General features: G+C 40.1%; 1 protein-coding gene across 1 annotated transcript; it reads left to right on the plus strand.

The window, feature by feature from the left end:
• The first annotated feature begins 255 nt into the window (after positions 1 to 255).
• Positions 256 to 5,793, plus strand: LOC134461135 (uncharacterized). The gene is made up of 6 exons (XM_063213902.1): positions 256 to 399; positions 645 to 738; positions 1,026 to 1,370; positions 1,514 to 1,682; positions 2,363 to 2,484; positions 2,960 to 5,793. Exons 1-6 carry the CDS (start codon positions 263 to 265, stop codon positions 3,281 to 3,283), a joined length of 1,191 nt encoding a protein of 396 aa, XP_063069972.1. The 5' UTR covers positions 256 to 262; the 3' UTR covers positions 3,284 to 5,793.
• Positions 5,794 to 16,390: the final 10,597 nt, after the last annotated feature.

A 16,390-nucleotide genomic window follows, 5' to 3' on the forward strand; every position in this document is an offset into this window, starting at 1 on the left:
CGCTAAGCCCCCCACATTTGGGCTTGCATGCCCACGGGGAACCCGGCTCGAGTCCGGACGGAGTCATTTCCCGATCCCACCCCATCTCTCTGTCCCACTTGCTTCCTGTCACCATCTCAGACTGTTCTATCAAAATAAATGCATAAAAGCCCCTAATATATATATATATATATATATATATATATATATATACACACACACACAAATGTAACCTGTATTGTTTAATAATGATGATAATTATGTTTGTTTTTTGTGTAAGCAGATGGTCAAAAATGCCTTGCTTCGGAAATCTGGAGGAGAGGACATTCTTGAAGAGTATAAATCAGAAAACACGCTGAAGCACCGCACCAGGAGGCAGCTTGTCAACATACTGGCAAGTGATATGACTGAGAGACATGGGTAAGACCTAGTAATTGAACTTTGACATGGGTTTACATTTGTGCAAAAATGTTCTCCTGCCTGTCAGTATTAATTCTGTCCTAAGCCCTTTCTGGGAAAGGACCCTCATTTTGCCTTAGAATGAATTCATTCAGCTCTATCTTACCGACATTTAATAAGACCGTTCAAATCTCAAGAACCTGAATGCAGTGTATGGGTCTCCATGGCACAATGGGTTAAGTGAATTTCTTGTCTTGCAACTATAGCCGGATTCCCTCCCGTCAACAGAAGGAGAAGTATGCGCTGGGAATCATTTCACTTTTTCCTGCACTTAAGGATCCCTTCTCACCAAAAGGATATGTAAGTTTTGCATTGATTGTTAGGAGTCAGTAGAAAAAAATGACATTGGAAAGTGGCTAATACGACCGATAGGATGGCATTTATTGCATTATATTATTTTTTTTCACATTTTTTTATTCATAGCAACTGAAGCTAGACACTTTATTGAAACTGGAATATGCCATGAACCTCTTTTTTAAAATACAGAAGAATCATAGAGATAATGGCCTGACTTTGATGATTTTACTTTTGTTTCTGTTTGCTGTGCCTGATATAAGACTATTTTCATGTTCTATCATTTGTTGTAGGAGCATTTTTATGATGCACAGAAAGGTACTGGATATTTGGCGTGGCGTCTGAAGACAATGAGCAGGACTACAGCAAAGAGGCCAGCAAAGGAGCCAGCAAAGGAGCCATCATTGCCTAAAGACCAAGGGCCAAAACGGAGAAGACAAGTGACAACACTGCCTGAGCAGCTAGATGGTGACGACTGCAGGGAAGCCATTTCGTTTCTTATTCACACCCCTGAAGAAGCAAGTGTGCTGGAGAAAATGAAGATGACGTTTCAATATCGGCAGGACTTGGTGCATGACCCAGAAAGAAGCGCGGATGTCTTCAAAACATTCCCACGTTTCCTGGATGTAAAAGGACTCGTGAGTACAACATTCATTTTCCTTATTTCATACTTCAGCCTTAGTGTCCTTAGTGTGCTGTTATGAAAACCTTGTCCTAGCAATGGTTAAATCAGAGTTTTAACCCTGGTTCAATATTTTATCATCTTTTATGTGATTACCAGGTAAATCAAGACTTCAACCTGCTGTTTGGTGCTGAAACAAGTTCCAAGTTGTTGAACAAGTGGGACACAACATTCAAGCTGAAGATCATCAAAGAGGCCACCCAGCTGACTCCATCAACTGATCTGTGTCGTCTGATAAAAGCGGCTGAGAGACACCCACAGAGTGATGGTATGCTGGCACACAGTGTTTTACAGTATAAATAACACCAGTTTAACCCATTGATGCTGCATGCTGCGTAGAGCAAAATTGACCCATGTGCGCTGTGTAATATTTTTAGTAGTTCATTTCCAGAATTCATGCTGCCCATTCACATGTGTTACCTTTTGAACAAATACGTACCACCACCATCAAATTCCAAGTATTTTGACTGATATTTTGACTGGGATGGGGTATCTTCTCCATGGTGCGCCATTTTGAATGTCAAGAAATAGACATTTTTGGCTGCAAAAGTTATTGGACTTTGTTCATACTTGTAAATGTTGGTTTATTATTTAGTAAATATTCATGAAAAGACCAAATTTAGCAATAGGCCGCACAGTTTCAATGAACAGCGTAGTTGCAACCCAGTTTGGCCACATCTTACACAGTGTACCTATAAATTGAGATTAAAGTAAAAAAAAAATTGATGCAAGATGAGAGTCTTAGCTTTTAAAAACATCTGATTTCATGTTTTTATGTGCTTCGTGGGCTGAGATATTAAGGTTTTTATAGGCTGAGGACACTTTTTCCAAAGAAAGACTTTTCAGCAGGGGTTTTGCAGTTGCTTTTGGCAGAAATGAGTTAATGTTTTCTGTTCATATGTTAATCACTGACCTCTCTCTCTCTCTCTCTCTCTCTCTCTCTCATAGATTGGGACAGTGACATGGCCACACTGCTGTTGCTACTTCATCTTTTGCCTCCCACGGCTGGACGCAAGAAGACCAAGATCAGCCCAACTGATGCAGCTGATCGAATGGTGCTCTTCCACAAGGTACGTTCATCGTAAAATTTACACAACTTACTAGTGTTTACTTGTTTTTTTTTGTTTTTTTTTGAGAAACAGACTATTATGGAACATGATCTAAAACAGTGGTTCTTAACCTGGGGTGCGGGCACCCCCTGGGGCTCTGCCAGAGATTTCACGGGTTGCATGGAATTTTGATTGTGTTGAGGTTGTGACCAAAATTCTGCTTCCAAACATTATAATTAGGCCAAATTAAGATCAAATTTAAACATGTTTTTGTCCCCATGTAAGAGCATAACTGTAATTAATGTCTAATCTAAGAATCATTGTAATTAATCACTTGAATCATTTTTTTGGTGCATATACATGTGCAGACATTTGGGATGGGTGTGCGCGGCTTGTCTTGGGAACGGCTAAGGTTAAGAACCACATACCTAAAACCTACTGTTAATGTCTGAAGCAAATAAGTCACTAGAGATGTTTTTTATCATGTGTTTTGCAGTCATGCAGCAGCATTGATGAACGTCTAAAAGAAAGAGAAGGAAAGCAGCCATTCATCCTTGCGGTTGGCCGTACCCGTAACAAGATTGACACCTACTATGTTGCCGTTGACAAACAGCTCATTCCATGCCACCACACCAGCTCACTGAGTGCGTTTGATGAACTTTTCAAGTGTCACTACGTCTTCAACCTCTCGTATGATGAGTCCCTGGTCCAGCTGTACACTTTTGTACAGACCACTGTATTCAACATCGATGTTGCCTCCACAGACGAGTCACCGCGTGTTCGTGAGTTGCGTGCCAAGATCTTGAATGACAATGTTTAAATGTTTTATCTGTCAAGCCTTGCATACCACCAGTAAGGCCTTAATAAGCCACTTGCGGATAGGACACAGTTTTTACCCAAGCACCAAGTTCAAATTGTCTTGTTCCCAGGACGCCTGTCGGCGTCAGTTCAGTACATATGCAGGTTTGATAAAGCATTTAAATACTGTTCATGGTAACGATTTCTGTCACGGTGATGATGCAGAAGAGGATGGCCTCTTTGATAATCTTCAGCTTGAACCTGATTGTCTTGTTTCAAAAAATCTGATTGAAGGAAATGAATTCTTGCAAGGTGCTGGGTGTTCTGAAAGCAATAGATCTGGTCAGTGTAGCAGTGACGATACGAAAAACATTTGTGCTGCAATTATTTCTAAACTAACTGGTAGTGGTGTGGCAAATAGTGTAGTTTCATCAGTTGTAAGTCATTTAGAAGATTTTGCAGAAGGACTTCATTCTGAGTTTAAGCACAAAGTTTTGTCTGCTATACCGGCTGATGATCCTGTAAGAAATACATTGGGAAAGTGTCTTGAAACCTTTGAAAACCCTGTTGAGAACTTTAATACTGAAAGTAAAAGAAAAAAGTATTTAAGTGAAAAATGGGGAATGGTGGACCCTGTGGAAAAACTGTTGGGATTCCGCTATGATTCAAGGCTCAATAAAGTTACAGGTACTTTTGATCAAGTACCAGTAAAAGACACTTTTGTCTATGTTCCAATTTTGGAAACAATCAAATTTATCTGTCGCAATACTCATATTTGTGGACTGCTTAGCACACCTTCTGTATCAAGCGAAAACCGGTATGAGGACTTCTGCGATGGAAGTTACTTTAGATCACATCCATTGTTTTCAGAACACCCAACATCCCTGCAAATTCAGTTATATTACGATGACCTGGAGACAGCAAATCCGCTTGGTTCGAAGCATGGACTTCATAAAGTTGGCGCACTGTACTTTGTTTTGAGAAATTTGCCCCCAAAGTTAAATTCAGCACTAATGAATATCCATTTAGTTGCATTGTTTCATGCAGATGATGTTAAAAAATACAGCTTTGATCCCATTTTGCAGCCGCTAATTGATGACCTCAAAGTGTTGGAAAGTCATGGAATTAGTTTGCCATATTCAGCTGTGAATGTCCGCGGCACAATTTGCCAAATCACAGGCGATAATTTAGGCATGCATGGGATCATGGGTTTTATCGAGTCATTCAGTGGACGTTATTTTTGTCGCTTGTGTTTGATTGAAAAAAGTGATGCCCAGAATGTGTTTAGTGAGGATGACCCAAAGATTATTTTGCGAGGCAAAGAAATCTTTGAAACGCATTGCAACGAGTTACAGTCAAATCCTCAACAGTTGCATGTGTATGGTTTAAAGAGGAATTCAACTTTAAACAGCTTACAGTTCTTTCATGTTTCCCAGAACTTTTCGTTGGACATAATGCATGACATTCTTGAAGGGGTTGGACAGTATGAAATCAAGTTGCTATTAGAATACCTGTCTGAACATTTCTTGGCAAAATCTGGTGTTCTGTCTCGAATCTATGCTTTTGACTATGGGTACTTGGAGCGGAAAAATCGTCCATCAAGGGTCAACTTGGATAGTGGTAACAATACAATAGGATTGAACTCAATTCAGACTCTCTGTCTGATTAGAAATATTCCCTTGATTTTTGGTGACATTGTGCCGGAAGGTGATCAGAATTGGTCTTTGATGTTGCTTCTACTACAAATCATTAACATCATTTTCTCTCCATCTGTAACAATGGGCATGACGGTGTATTTAAAACATTTAATAATGGAACACCATGTCTTGTTCAGACAGCTTTATCCAAACAGGAATATGATCCCAAAACACCATTTCATGTTACATTATCCGAGTTGTATCAGAAAAATTGGACCCTTAATTCATATGTGGAGTATGAGATTCGAAGCAAAGCACCGGGTGTTCAAAAACACACTGAAAAATTTTAAGAACATCACAGTGTCACTTGCCAAAAAACACCAGATGTTGATCGCTTACAATTGGGAGACATCCCCTTTAAACCACATAGAGTATGGTCCCCTGAAAATATATGATCCAGATACTGACCATGAACATTTACCCCAACTTGTGCCTTTTGTGCAAGACGATACTTTTTCAACTAACTGGGTTAAGATCTGTGGGACAGAGTATAGAGTTGGCTTGGTTGTATCTAGTGGCATTGACCATGATATTCCTTTGTTTTATAGGATAAAAGTGATACTTAAGCTTAAGAATGGTATCCATTTCATTGCCAATAAGCTTGACGTTGAATACTTCAGTGAACATTTTCATGCGTACAAAGTGTGTGAATCAGATGAGAAAGTTGTAATCAATGCAGATGCTGTGGAAACGTACAGGCCCTTTGACCTGCAGAGCAGTTACAGTACTGATGATGCTTGTCTTTACATTGTACCGTTATTTGTGTAGCGTAAGTGTTTTGTGGTGTGATCTGTAAGTGTTTTTGGTGCTTGGTGTAATAAACATTGTAAATGTATTATTTGCTTGTCTTTCCCCGTTTTGTGTAAGACGACTTAACACTTGTAGAAACATTAATTTAATTTAGATTGTATATTTCATGTATGTAAATGTGCACTCCACGCAGTACAGAATCTGAACATTTTAGAAAAAGCAGTATTTATTGTATAACAACACCAATTAGTGTTACATGGTAACCCCTATAGTGAGTTGAGCTAAGCTAATTCAACACTCAAATGTGTTAAAAATAGAACACTGTGGGTGTTAAGATGTTAACACATAAAGTGAAAAGTTTTAACACTAATTGATGAGGAATTCAACACTCAAATGTGTTAAAAATAGAACACTGTGGGTGTTAAGATGTTAACACATAAAGTGAAAAATTGGTGTGAAAAATACACTAGAATAGAGTTAAAATGTAACACTGTGGGTGTTAAAGAAGTAACACTGAAATAGAGTTAAACTATTTACACTTTCCATAGTGTTGATTTAACTCTGAACCGGTGAGCATTATATAAACTCAGGAAAAGTGTTAAATTTAACTCTATGGGAGTTGATTTAACACCGGCCGATTTGCTGTGCAGATTGCTGTGATGCGCTGTGATGCCAGCTAGGAGTAGGCAGGGTGAAAAGGTGGATCTTCAGCTGCTTCTTGAAGGAGTCGATGGAGGTGACTGATCGGATGTCGATGGGGAATCTCTTGGGCGCATAACACACGCACGGAGCGTCACCCCATTGTGTCCTGGAGTGACTTATACGCTGCATTAAGGTTCTTGAGATTTGAGCTGTTTTGTTTAACATGTGGGTATGTTAGAGCTGCATGAACACATTCTAGTGCAAAATGAAGGTTCTAGCTTTTAGAGGTTATGAAACGAAAACAAACGGCCATTCCCAATAAAGCCTTGTTTTTTTCTGATAGCATCGATGAGACTTTGAACCCAATCATCCAGGAGAAACTTGTGATAATGGCAACTCAAAGTGTTAATTCTGTGAAATTTGGTTTCACTAATTAGCTGGGCTGTGACGTCATAGAGGAAAGTCCCTGGTTTGCTAGTATGGCGATCTGAGAAAACAACACACATTTGATGGACCCACATCTTATAAAGGAACCAAAATTCTGATACAAACATCAGCGTGTCGAAAAACCACACATCCAACCTCATGAGAAAAAAAAACAGCAGCACAAATCTATTTCAGAGGCACTGATACATCTGCAGAAAGTGACATGTCTGACAGGCGAAGTGACGATTGTTGACATAGCCTGACAGTTCGTTTTGTTTATGGTTACGGACGGTTGCTAAGGGCGCTTTGCCATGACCCAAAGATGACGTGGCGTGTGTATTTGTTGACAAATGGGGGGCATTTTGATTCAATTGCGCGATATAGTGTGATTGAAATGCATGTACATGCAAAAATATCATCAACTAGAGAAAAAACGGAGGTATTAGGCTGTTGGAAAAACACCCTAGATAGCCTGAGTCCTCAACATATTTTTAGCGTTTATCATTATTATTATTTTTGTGCTCAAAGTCACAGGCGTCGCGTGTCCCTCAGCCTGACTCTGAGGACGAGGTGTGTCAAAACGTCAGCCACACGTGCACCACAATACTAAGAACAAAAAATCAAACGCTTCAAAGTAGGCCTACGCTATGTGCATCTCCGTTTATTCGCTAAGCAGTAGCCCAGTCTGTGAGTTGGCTGTCCTCGACCGAGAGCACCACGCTGATGCGCGGATATCCTCCCAAAACCAATTTATTGACCAGTTGAATGGCAATCAACAAAAAGTGCATATCCCGAGAGCATTCGCATCGGTTTGGCATGTAATGTGCATTACCCTTTCCTGAAAACAACATACAAAGCAGATGGACAAGGTAAAACGAGTAGCCTAAAGCAAAGCAGTGCACTCACCTGTCTTCGTGCCCGAGCAGTTAGGCTACATGGGCAGTTTCAGTCTGCACGCCGGCGATGTCAATTGTTGGAACTGCTTGAGGCAATAGCATTCTCTTCAGTCCAACCATGCCCGCGATCTCCACATTTGTGATGAAGCACGAGGGGTGGAAATGTGCCGAGCACAACAGTGACCACGAGCTTGCTTCAAAACCACGCCGGTGCCTGCGTACAAATTGGATCCACAGAGCCCTTGTTTTAGCCTTCTCCTTGTCGGCAAAGATATTCCTTCTGTCAAGTAGCCATTTTTGCAGCTGGCACCGTTCGGCCCTCCAGCAACACACTGCTTGACACTGCGCTTTGTTTTGGTACTAGCCGCCATTGATCTGAACAAGGTGGAATGAGGTGAACTTTCCCCTTCTATGTCACGCATATCATTTGCATAAAATTTGCATGTCACGAAAAAAAGTGAACATAACACTTTTTGGGAACGTTTTAACATGACTTTTAGGACAAAATATCACCCAGACAATATCCCATTTTATTCACAAGGCTTAGAACTTTCAGAATCTGTCCTGGAAATGGTCAAATTCCTTTACTTTGTTTTCGTTTCATAAACACTTTAAATGCAACTCATTTCATGTTTGTATGTGCTTCGGAGGCTGAGATATTTTGGATTTAATATGTAATCCCCCCCACTGTCCTGACCATTCTCTGACCCACTGACATTGTCATCCTCATCTTCATCCTCATAATCATTACCTACGGGTTCCTCACATTTCGTTGCTTTTCTACCATTCATGTGTTTATTTACTGTTTTTGCTATCTTTAAATTACAAAGACGAACTTTGCCTATCTGGCGTTTGAATCACAAGGCCACAGTAGGACAATGCTCTCTGTGTGGAGACGCCAGCTGTTCAAACTCGCCCCCTCCGGGGTAAGAAACTCGACCCTCCGGTGAGGACAGGTATCCAGCTGTTGCGCGTGCACGGGATGTTGCGCAAAGATACCACGTGCCCAGGGGAGACCCGGACCAGAAGTATCAATATGTGTGGTTTAAACGCTTAATATGATGTATTGAGAATTCCATGATGTGTTTGGTATCAATCTGATGGAAATACTTTGAGTGGTGAACAGGTCTCGGTCTTGTAATTGTTTTAGGTAATGTAATAAAAATGTAGTATTTTAGGATTGAGTACAACTTAGCTAGAAGCTGAGTCCAAGCCAAACCCCTTGGCATTAGGACGGCCCATGTTCAGGTAACTGATTGCTCATTGGTCCCTGGCTGCGGTCGTCCCACGAGGCAACCAAGTATTAAACTTTGATGTAATGATCAAATCTTTGAGTCAAAACCCGGTAAAGGGCTCCCGTGAACCTCAATTCACGTAGTATTTTCCCCTTAATTTAGGCAGTGCATTGGCTTCTTTCAACATTGTATTCTGTATGTAATCGTATTGCTGACACAGTAGGTTTTGTCTGCTAATAACACTTTCTTACAAATCTGGGGCAAGAATTCCGTTTGGTCTATGCATATGTTTATTGTTCTGGTTACCGGTAATTCGGCAGTAAGGCTCATTCCCTGTGGATGGAGCGAGGCACATACACTTTGGGCCAACAAAGATTTGGATCCGACGTCAATGGTGTTGTACCTGGGGGTGAAATATGTCATGAAAACTGGGACGTACTGAGCGGGGTGATTGCATCTCTTTTGGGCCGTGTAGCCTCCGCCCGTTAACCTGAGGCAGTCGATCAGTCGCGGGACACGGGGGAGACACCTCTTTTAATAGCTGTAATACCATCCTGGCACCATGACCTCTGTCTCATTCCTTAACGACTTAACATGCAGGTCTGGGCCCTCAAAGAAACAAAAGTTGCGCGCTGAGGAGCACCAACGAGAAATGAACCCTTAACTAGCTGAGCCCAGACGTAACAGAGATTGGTAGACTAATCATTTTATAACAGTGATAGTAATTAAGTGCAATGACATAATTACATTGGACCTAGAGAGTCTTGCGACTGAGACTCTTATTAATTGCGGTATTGGAAATAGGATGAAATGAAATATTTTCTACAGTCCAGAGCGGAAGTGTTCCTGATCCTAAATAGCACCGTCGTTGGGTATTTAGGAGAGTTTACAAATAGGGAGAGGACACTTTTTCCTCTTTCCGCGGCTAGGCTAAAATGGGTTAATGCTTTAAATACTGTCAGCAGAATCAAGCAAAAAGTTCAAGAAAAAAGTGACCATGACCACACATTTGACATGAAAATGACTTTCAAATAGTAATACAGTATGGTATTGGCAGAATAATCATTTCATGAAAGGAAATGGAAAACACTTCAGATATTCAATTCAATTCAATTCCAATTTATTATAATGTGGTATTACCATAGTATGGTCTCAGAACACTTTACAAATGCATGATTAATATTACATAAAATATCAATTAAAAAATAAGATAATAGTAAACATAAATTACATGAGAAGAAAATAAGTGATAAGGCCAGTGGCCAACAATTGGGAGGCCATCCCACAATGTTGAGGCACGGAAAGCAAATGCCCTATGACCTGATGATTTCTTTAGAACTGGTGGGACACTTAGAAGACTAGCATTTGCAGAGCTCAGTGGGTATACTGGTATATAGGGCGTATAACTGTCATCAGTTACTTAAATAGTGTGAATAATACTTCCAATATATAAGTTAATATTTTTCTTATGTTTGGTCATTGTGGGTATGGGTTCTATGGTGCACCGTATTTCTGTACTGCATTGGGGCGGAACTATGTTTTGAACATACTTTCCGGGGGGCATAATAAAGAAATGCAAATAAGGGAATATCAAGAGGGAAACGGTAACTCAGTCTTCTTGTATAACAGAACCAAAGAAGGACACTTTATGTTTGTTTTTGAGATGCATTTTTTTGATATTACGAGAAGGATGTAACAAGGACGTTTGTATCGGACCCAGTTATGACATACTATTATTAAAGACGTTCTGAAGAATGATGGACTTTCGGTGTATAATGAAGCTAGCTCCTTGTGGTAACAAGCTGCCAGCGAGGTAAGCTTATGTCTGCTAATGTTGTGGAGTTTATTACATGTCATGTGTGTTGAAATATTGACGCGGTGCTTGTTTAATTTGAACCTCATCAGTTTAATTGCTGTTTGTTATTGTCAGTTTTCACGGGACCATGCGGAATAAAGACTACCCTGTAGTGTAAAAGAAAACGCTGTGTCTGCGTGTTACTGGGGAGCTACAGGGTATAAGGAGCTCACTTAAATAGGCTGGACCAAGATTATCTAATGCTCTGTAACTAAGGAGGAGAATCTTGAAAGGGGATCACTTGTCCCGGCCCGGGGAGAGAGGGGGCCCAGAATTGGATTCTCATTACATTGTATGTATTGGGTTTGGGGCCCTTCAAGATGTCTTTGTCCCAGGCCCAGCCAAAGCTGTCAGTGGCCCTGATAGAGATTGCTGCTAATTGTATCCAAATGATTTTTGGTAACCTTAGAGTCTACTGAAACATAACAATTTTGTTTCCGAAAGTTAGCTGTGTAGTTGGTCACATAACACAGTATAATAGTTTTTCATCTCACAAAAGCACCCCGATAAGCCTCATTACTCATTAAAGAACTGTGCAATGAAATTTAGTTCCACACAACACCCGTGATAAGGCTATTATTATCTACATTACCATTACCAGCTGCAAGCCCAAACATCGCAATTTGCTAAGATGATTTTCATTTTATTGTATAGCTGTTTGCCTACCGATCATGGTCAAAATACACGTACCTGAAGGGAAAACATGCAGAACACAATGCTGCATAGCTCTGGGTACCTATTTTGTCAGCTTGCTAGCTAACATCAAGATCAGATTCCAGTGTATTTCACTTGTCATAGAAGCGAGCTGTTACACCAAACAGATGAGCAGTTTAGGCTACTCTATGCTGCCCAAACCATTGTGAATAAGGATCTTTACCTTGTAGTGTTGACGTGATGTACCGTGAGTGTGTATGCAACTCAGAGCCAACTACGTAGGTTTCTGATGGCTACGAGTCTTTCCCCATGATATTTCAAACTTTTTAAAAATGGGATGGAGATAATAATTATACTGGGTGTGAAGTGACCAAGCTCTGTCTTGCCACACGGAAGCTGAGAAATCTACACAGTGACGTCACGCACAGATTCCCTTATTGGTCATCTGTGTGCAATGGCATCTCGGTCATCTCGGAACTCTGAGGGAGGTGTTCTGCATCTAAATGTTAGAAACTCTGACTGTCATTCACCTGTAATAATAACAAAATAGAGCTAAAAAGAAAAAGACACCTATGCTACTCCCAAAGAGCATATAACAGTGTTGTGGACCTTCATGATTTTCTTTCAGTTATCTAGAACAGAACCTGTGTTACTAATGTGTGCACATTCTCTGGGTGTTCCGAACATGGTTAACCCTGTGAGACCTGAACCATGAAAGCATAGACAGAAAATTCTAATTTCTTTGGAATTTGCCTCAATATTGGTCCGTCATAAGAAATGTAAAAAAAGAAATCAAAATTTTGTTAAGGTCACTGAGATATTTAATGCATCATATATGATACATCAGGCTTTAAATAAATGACCAGGCCAATTTCATGACCATTGAAAAATGACTTTTAATGCATTTACAACTTTTTTTTAATTTAAAAAAGTTGTCAGACAATTTAATTTGAGGATTATCTTTAAATATTTAGTGAGATCCTGCCATTTTTTTGCCTATCCTTGTTTTAGCAGGACCATATTTTACATTTCCCACAGCCTGGTTGGGTAATTTTTTTAAATCTATGTATAGCTGATCGAATGCTTAACAACCTATTTATGAGTGTAATATAGATCATTATTCATTTTTGATGTGTAATTTGAATATATGGATCCATTACTACAATTGGACCATTTCTCCATTCACTTCAATGCATTTTTTACGAGATCATAATTTCAACATTTTGCATTACATTTTCAAAATTGCAAGTTAAACCTGTTTCTTAAGGCAATATCTTTGTCTTGCAGTAAAACAACTTGTGTGTTTTGTTAAATGATCGTCGTGGTGTGCTTTGTAATCTTCCCTATGGCAAAATGCATTGATGGCTGACTTCCTGCCACCGCTGGATGGTGCTTATTTGTTTCATCAGTTTTAGCACGATCTCTCTGTAACACGGTGTAAAAATATAAACTTTTCCTTGATTAATTGCTTAAAGCAAGTGTTCAAATGAAAGGATATAGAGTTAGGCCTATATTTCGGAAATTTGTACACAAACATTTTGCTATTTGACGATGTTTCAGCGTCGGTCATGTAGATAACCCCATTTTTCCATTTTGTGCCGAGCTGTGGTCAACTTGTTGTTGAACGCTGCTCTCTTGTGGCGGTTTTTGTGTACTGCAGGATGGTGAGAAATGACATGCAGGATGTTTTTGAGACCTATTTTTTGTGTGTGACAGAGCGGAGAGGGCTTTGAATGTGATGAAACAACTATGATGCGTCCGGCGCGATAGGGTTAAAACACCCGGTTAACCTACAGGAAGTGGTAAACCGGCTAATAGATGGGCCAGGTGTCATTTCGTGAAGGATATGAGTGCTCTAGGCCCTTCTATTAGATGATTTACCACAACCTCTGTTATGCCAAGTGAGTGTCTCATGGAGTGATGGAAATATAAAAATATAAAAATATAAAAAGGACAGAGAAAGCGAGCTCTGTTTGGTAGGTGTGTGTGTGTGTGTGTGTGTGTGTGTGTGTGTGTGTGTGTGTGTGTGTGTGTGTGTGTGTGTGTGTGTGTGTCTGTCTGTCTGTCTGTCTGTCTGTCTGTCTGTGTGTGAGAGAGAGAGACTGTGACTGTGCATGACTGTGTGTGTTTGTGAATATGTTAGCCACTGAGCATGTTGATGTAAAGGTTCAACATGGGGGAATCTTTAAAGAGGCTCCATGTAGGGTTAAAAGTTTAATTAATCACTGCCTCGAGTCAGCCGATGCATGTGCGAGTGAGTGAACGGGCGATAGCTCTCGCAACCACTTCCAAGGTCCGCTGTCAGAAAACCCCACATGCAACCTTTGACAGCGTAGTCCGAAGTAGTATTGTGGGAAACACTTTTCATTTGAAAACATCACTTTACCTAGGGAGTTTGTTTGAACAACATTTTTTCATTACGGTGTAACTTTTGAGACAGACATGCCACAGGCACCGCGCAAATGACGTCATCCTACCTAGTGCCCCTTTAAAGTAGGGGTGGGCGATATGGCCAAAACATAATACCCCGGTATAAATTGAGCCACTGATTGTAAACGGTATGGCACAATACAGCATGAAGTATCATACCGTGCATACCACCCATCTCTACTCTATAGGAATGATTTTGGAGTAGCCAATTAGAGTTTTTGAATCAGTAAAGCCCCTCCCTCCCTCCATCCCTCCCCCTCCACCTTACCTGAATAAAGGAATCACTGCATTCCTCACCTGAATGAGGAAGTACCTGTACACCTGAGTGGAACACGCACGTCAGTCTTCAGGCTCTCTGAGTCACAACAACAGGACAACGCCAAGTGCAAAAGATAAAGTAAGTCGTGATGATCAGGGTCGTAACGAGGCATTTTCAAATACCGAGGTCAAATACTGCGTGCTGTACTGCATACTGTACATTTAGAACACTTCAAAGTCTTCAGTCAAACTCTCGAGTTTGTTTTCATGAATCAATGTCTTGAGGATAAATGGGGGTGGCGTATACAGACTGAATTTATCATTGTTGATCACAGATTGATTTTCATCATAGATCAATTTTACATTTCTAAAAAAGAATACCGAGGACATGACTCCTCTATGGTAGTTACCGTCATGATGATGATGTATGTTACTTTCACTGGTGCCCACTTGTTACACAAGCCAAGGGAATCTCCACTTCACTTCATCTTCAATCGCAATTAGATAATGTTTTAATTAATACATGTCAGCAGATAAACATTGAGCTACGTATCTGCAGTGTGAATTGTATTGTGTTGCCATGTTAATGTATGTTCTGAAACATCAAATATCTACTGTGATTTCTTGTATAGGATTCTTGTATATATTGTCTGTGGTGAAAACCACATAGGCCTATGCACCTAGAAAATATGGGCTATACATATACAGTACAAGGAAAGCCAAATTTACTCTTAACCCATTTGCCTTTACTGCCTGTTGTATCTTTTGATATAGTTTGGGGCGAATAAACAAGATGTGGTTGCTCTGTTGCACTGTCAGCCAATACACAATGAAAAAAAACATCCTATGGGTGTGTAAGGGGGTGTTATTTGGAGAATGCAGACTTCCACGGAAATTCACAGTAAATTTGAAGTGGGCGGATAACAAACCAGATCAGATTACAGAATACTAGTGCGTTGTGTGAGAAAGCTCACAAGCTTGCATCTAGTCTTCACACTTGAGTGTCACTGGTGACAGTGACGATAGGTTCACTGGAACCTCTCTCTCACAGACACAACCACATGCCCATAAACATGCCTGCGAGATTCAAGTGTTTTATTATCATTGTTGAAGACAATGGCATGTGCGGAGCAGACACATTGATGAGTAGTTTATTTCCAGTTAAAGTTAAAGGTGCACTGTGCAATGATTATTTTAGTAGTTTATTTCCAGGATGGAATGCTGCCTGTTCAAACATACTTGTTCATGTATATTTACCACCACCATCAATTTATAAGTATTCATTATGACTTGGAAATACACTTCTCATACATGACATAGGTGGATCCTCTCCAGGTCTGCCATTTTGAATTAATTGTCCTAGACATCCTTGGCAGCAAAACTTATTGTATGTTGGTCAGACCAGGAAATATTAGTTTTTTCACTTCAAATTTGTTAAAGGTAATGTATGTACTTGCCAGTAGTTTACTTTCAGAATTTATGCTGCCCATTCACAAATATTATATTTTTCATAAATATTTTCCAAAACCATCAATTTAGATGTATTCATTATGATAAGTACACTTTTCATATAGTAATGTATGTAAAAGGTCGATCTTCTCCGTGTCTGCCATTTTTTTAATCCCAGTTAAATCCCAACGTATTGCACAGTAAATGTATTTAGCAAACATCCATGAAAAGATTACATTTGTTAATGGTAGGCAGGTATTTTGAGAATAAACAGTTTGAGCTCACTGGGCGATCAGTGCTTTATTTCAATCAAAATGAAGAGGTGTTTTCAACCATACAATACAGATTTCAAAATGAATTAGTTTGTTAGTGTAGCTTAAATTATTTCTGTCAGATCCACTTTAGTCAAAAATGAGACGAGAAACAGAGATACAGTTCAGAAGCTTTATTTCTGATTGCACATTTTGTGTTTGGCGGTATGGCTCTGTTAGGAGGAAGCTCCCTGGCTTCTCCATGAGCTCCATGGAAGCCAAGATAGGGAACAGCAGCATCCTCAGGTGTGCCTTCCATTTAGCTGGAAAGGCAACATACCCCCTAGAACAGAGCAAGCAACAATGACAACAGTATGACATTGTTTGGCAATGATAAGTCTGGTGGAGCAGGGTAGGTGGTGGGTGCAAAACCAGCAGCAAAAAGCAGTGACAGGAAAACAAATTTGGTAGTTTACATAAAGTGTGCCAAAGGCCAGTATCCAATTGCGAGCAGCAGCTGATTAACTAAAGCGCAGCTGATTGTGGACAGCTGTAGGGGTTAGGTCGGCGTCAGCCAATAGGCAAA

The sequence above is a fragment of the Engraulis encrasicolus genome, chromosome 13, assembly GCF_034702125.1.
Source record: "Engraulis encrasicolus isolate BLACKSEA-1 chromosome 13, IST_EnEncr_1.0, whole genome shotgun sequence".
Lineage (NCBI taxonomy): Eukaryota > Metazoa > Chordata > Actinopteri > Clupeiformes > Engraulidae > Engraulis > Engraulis encrasicolus.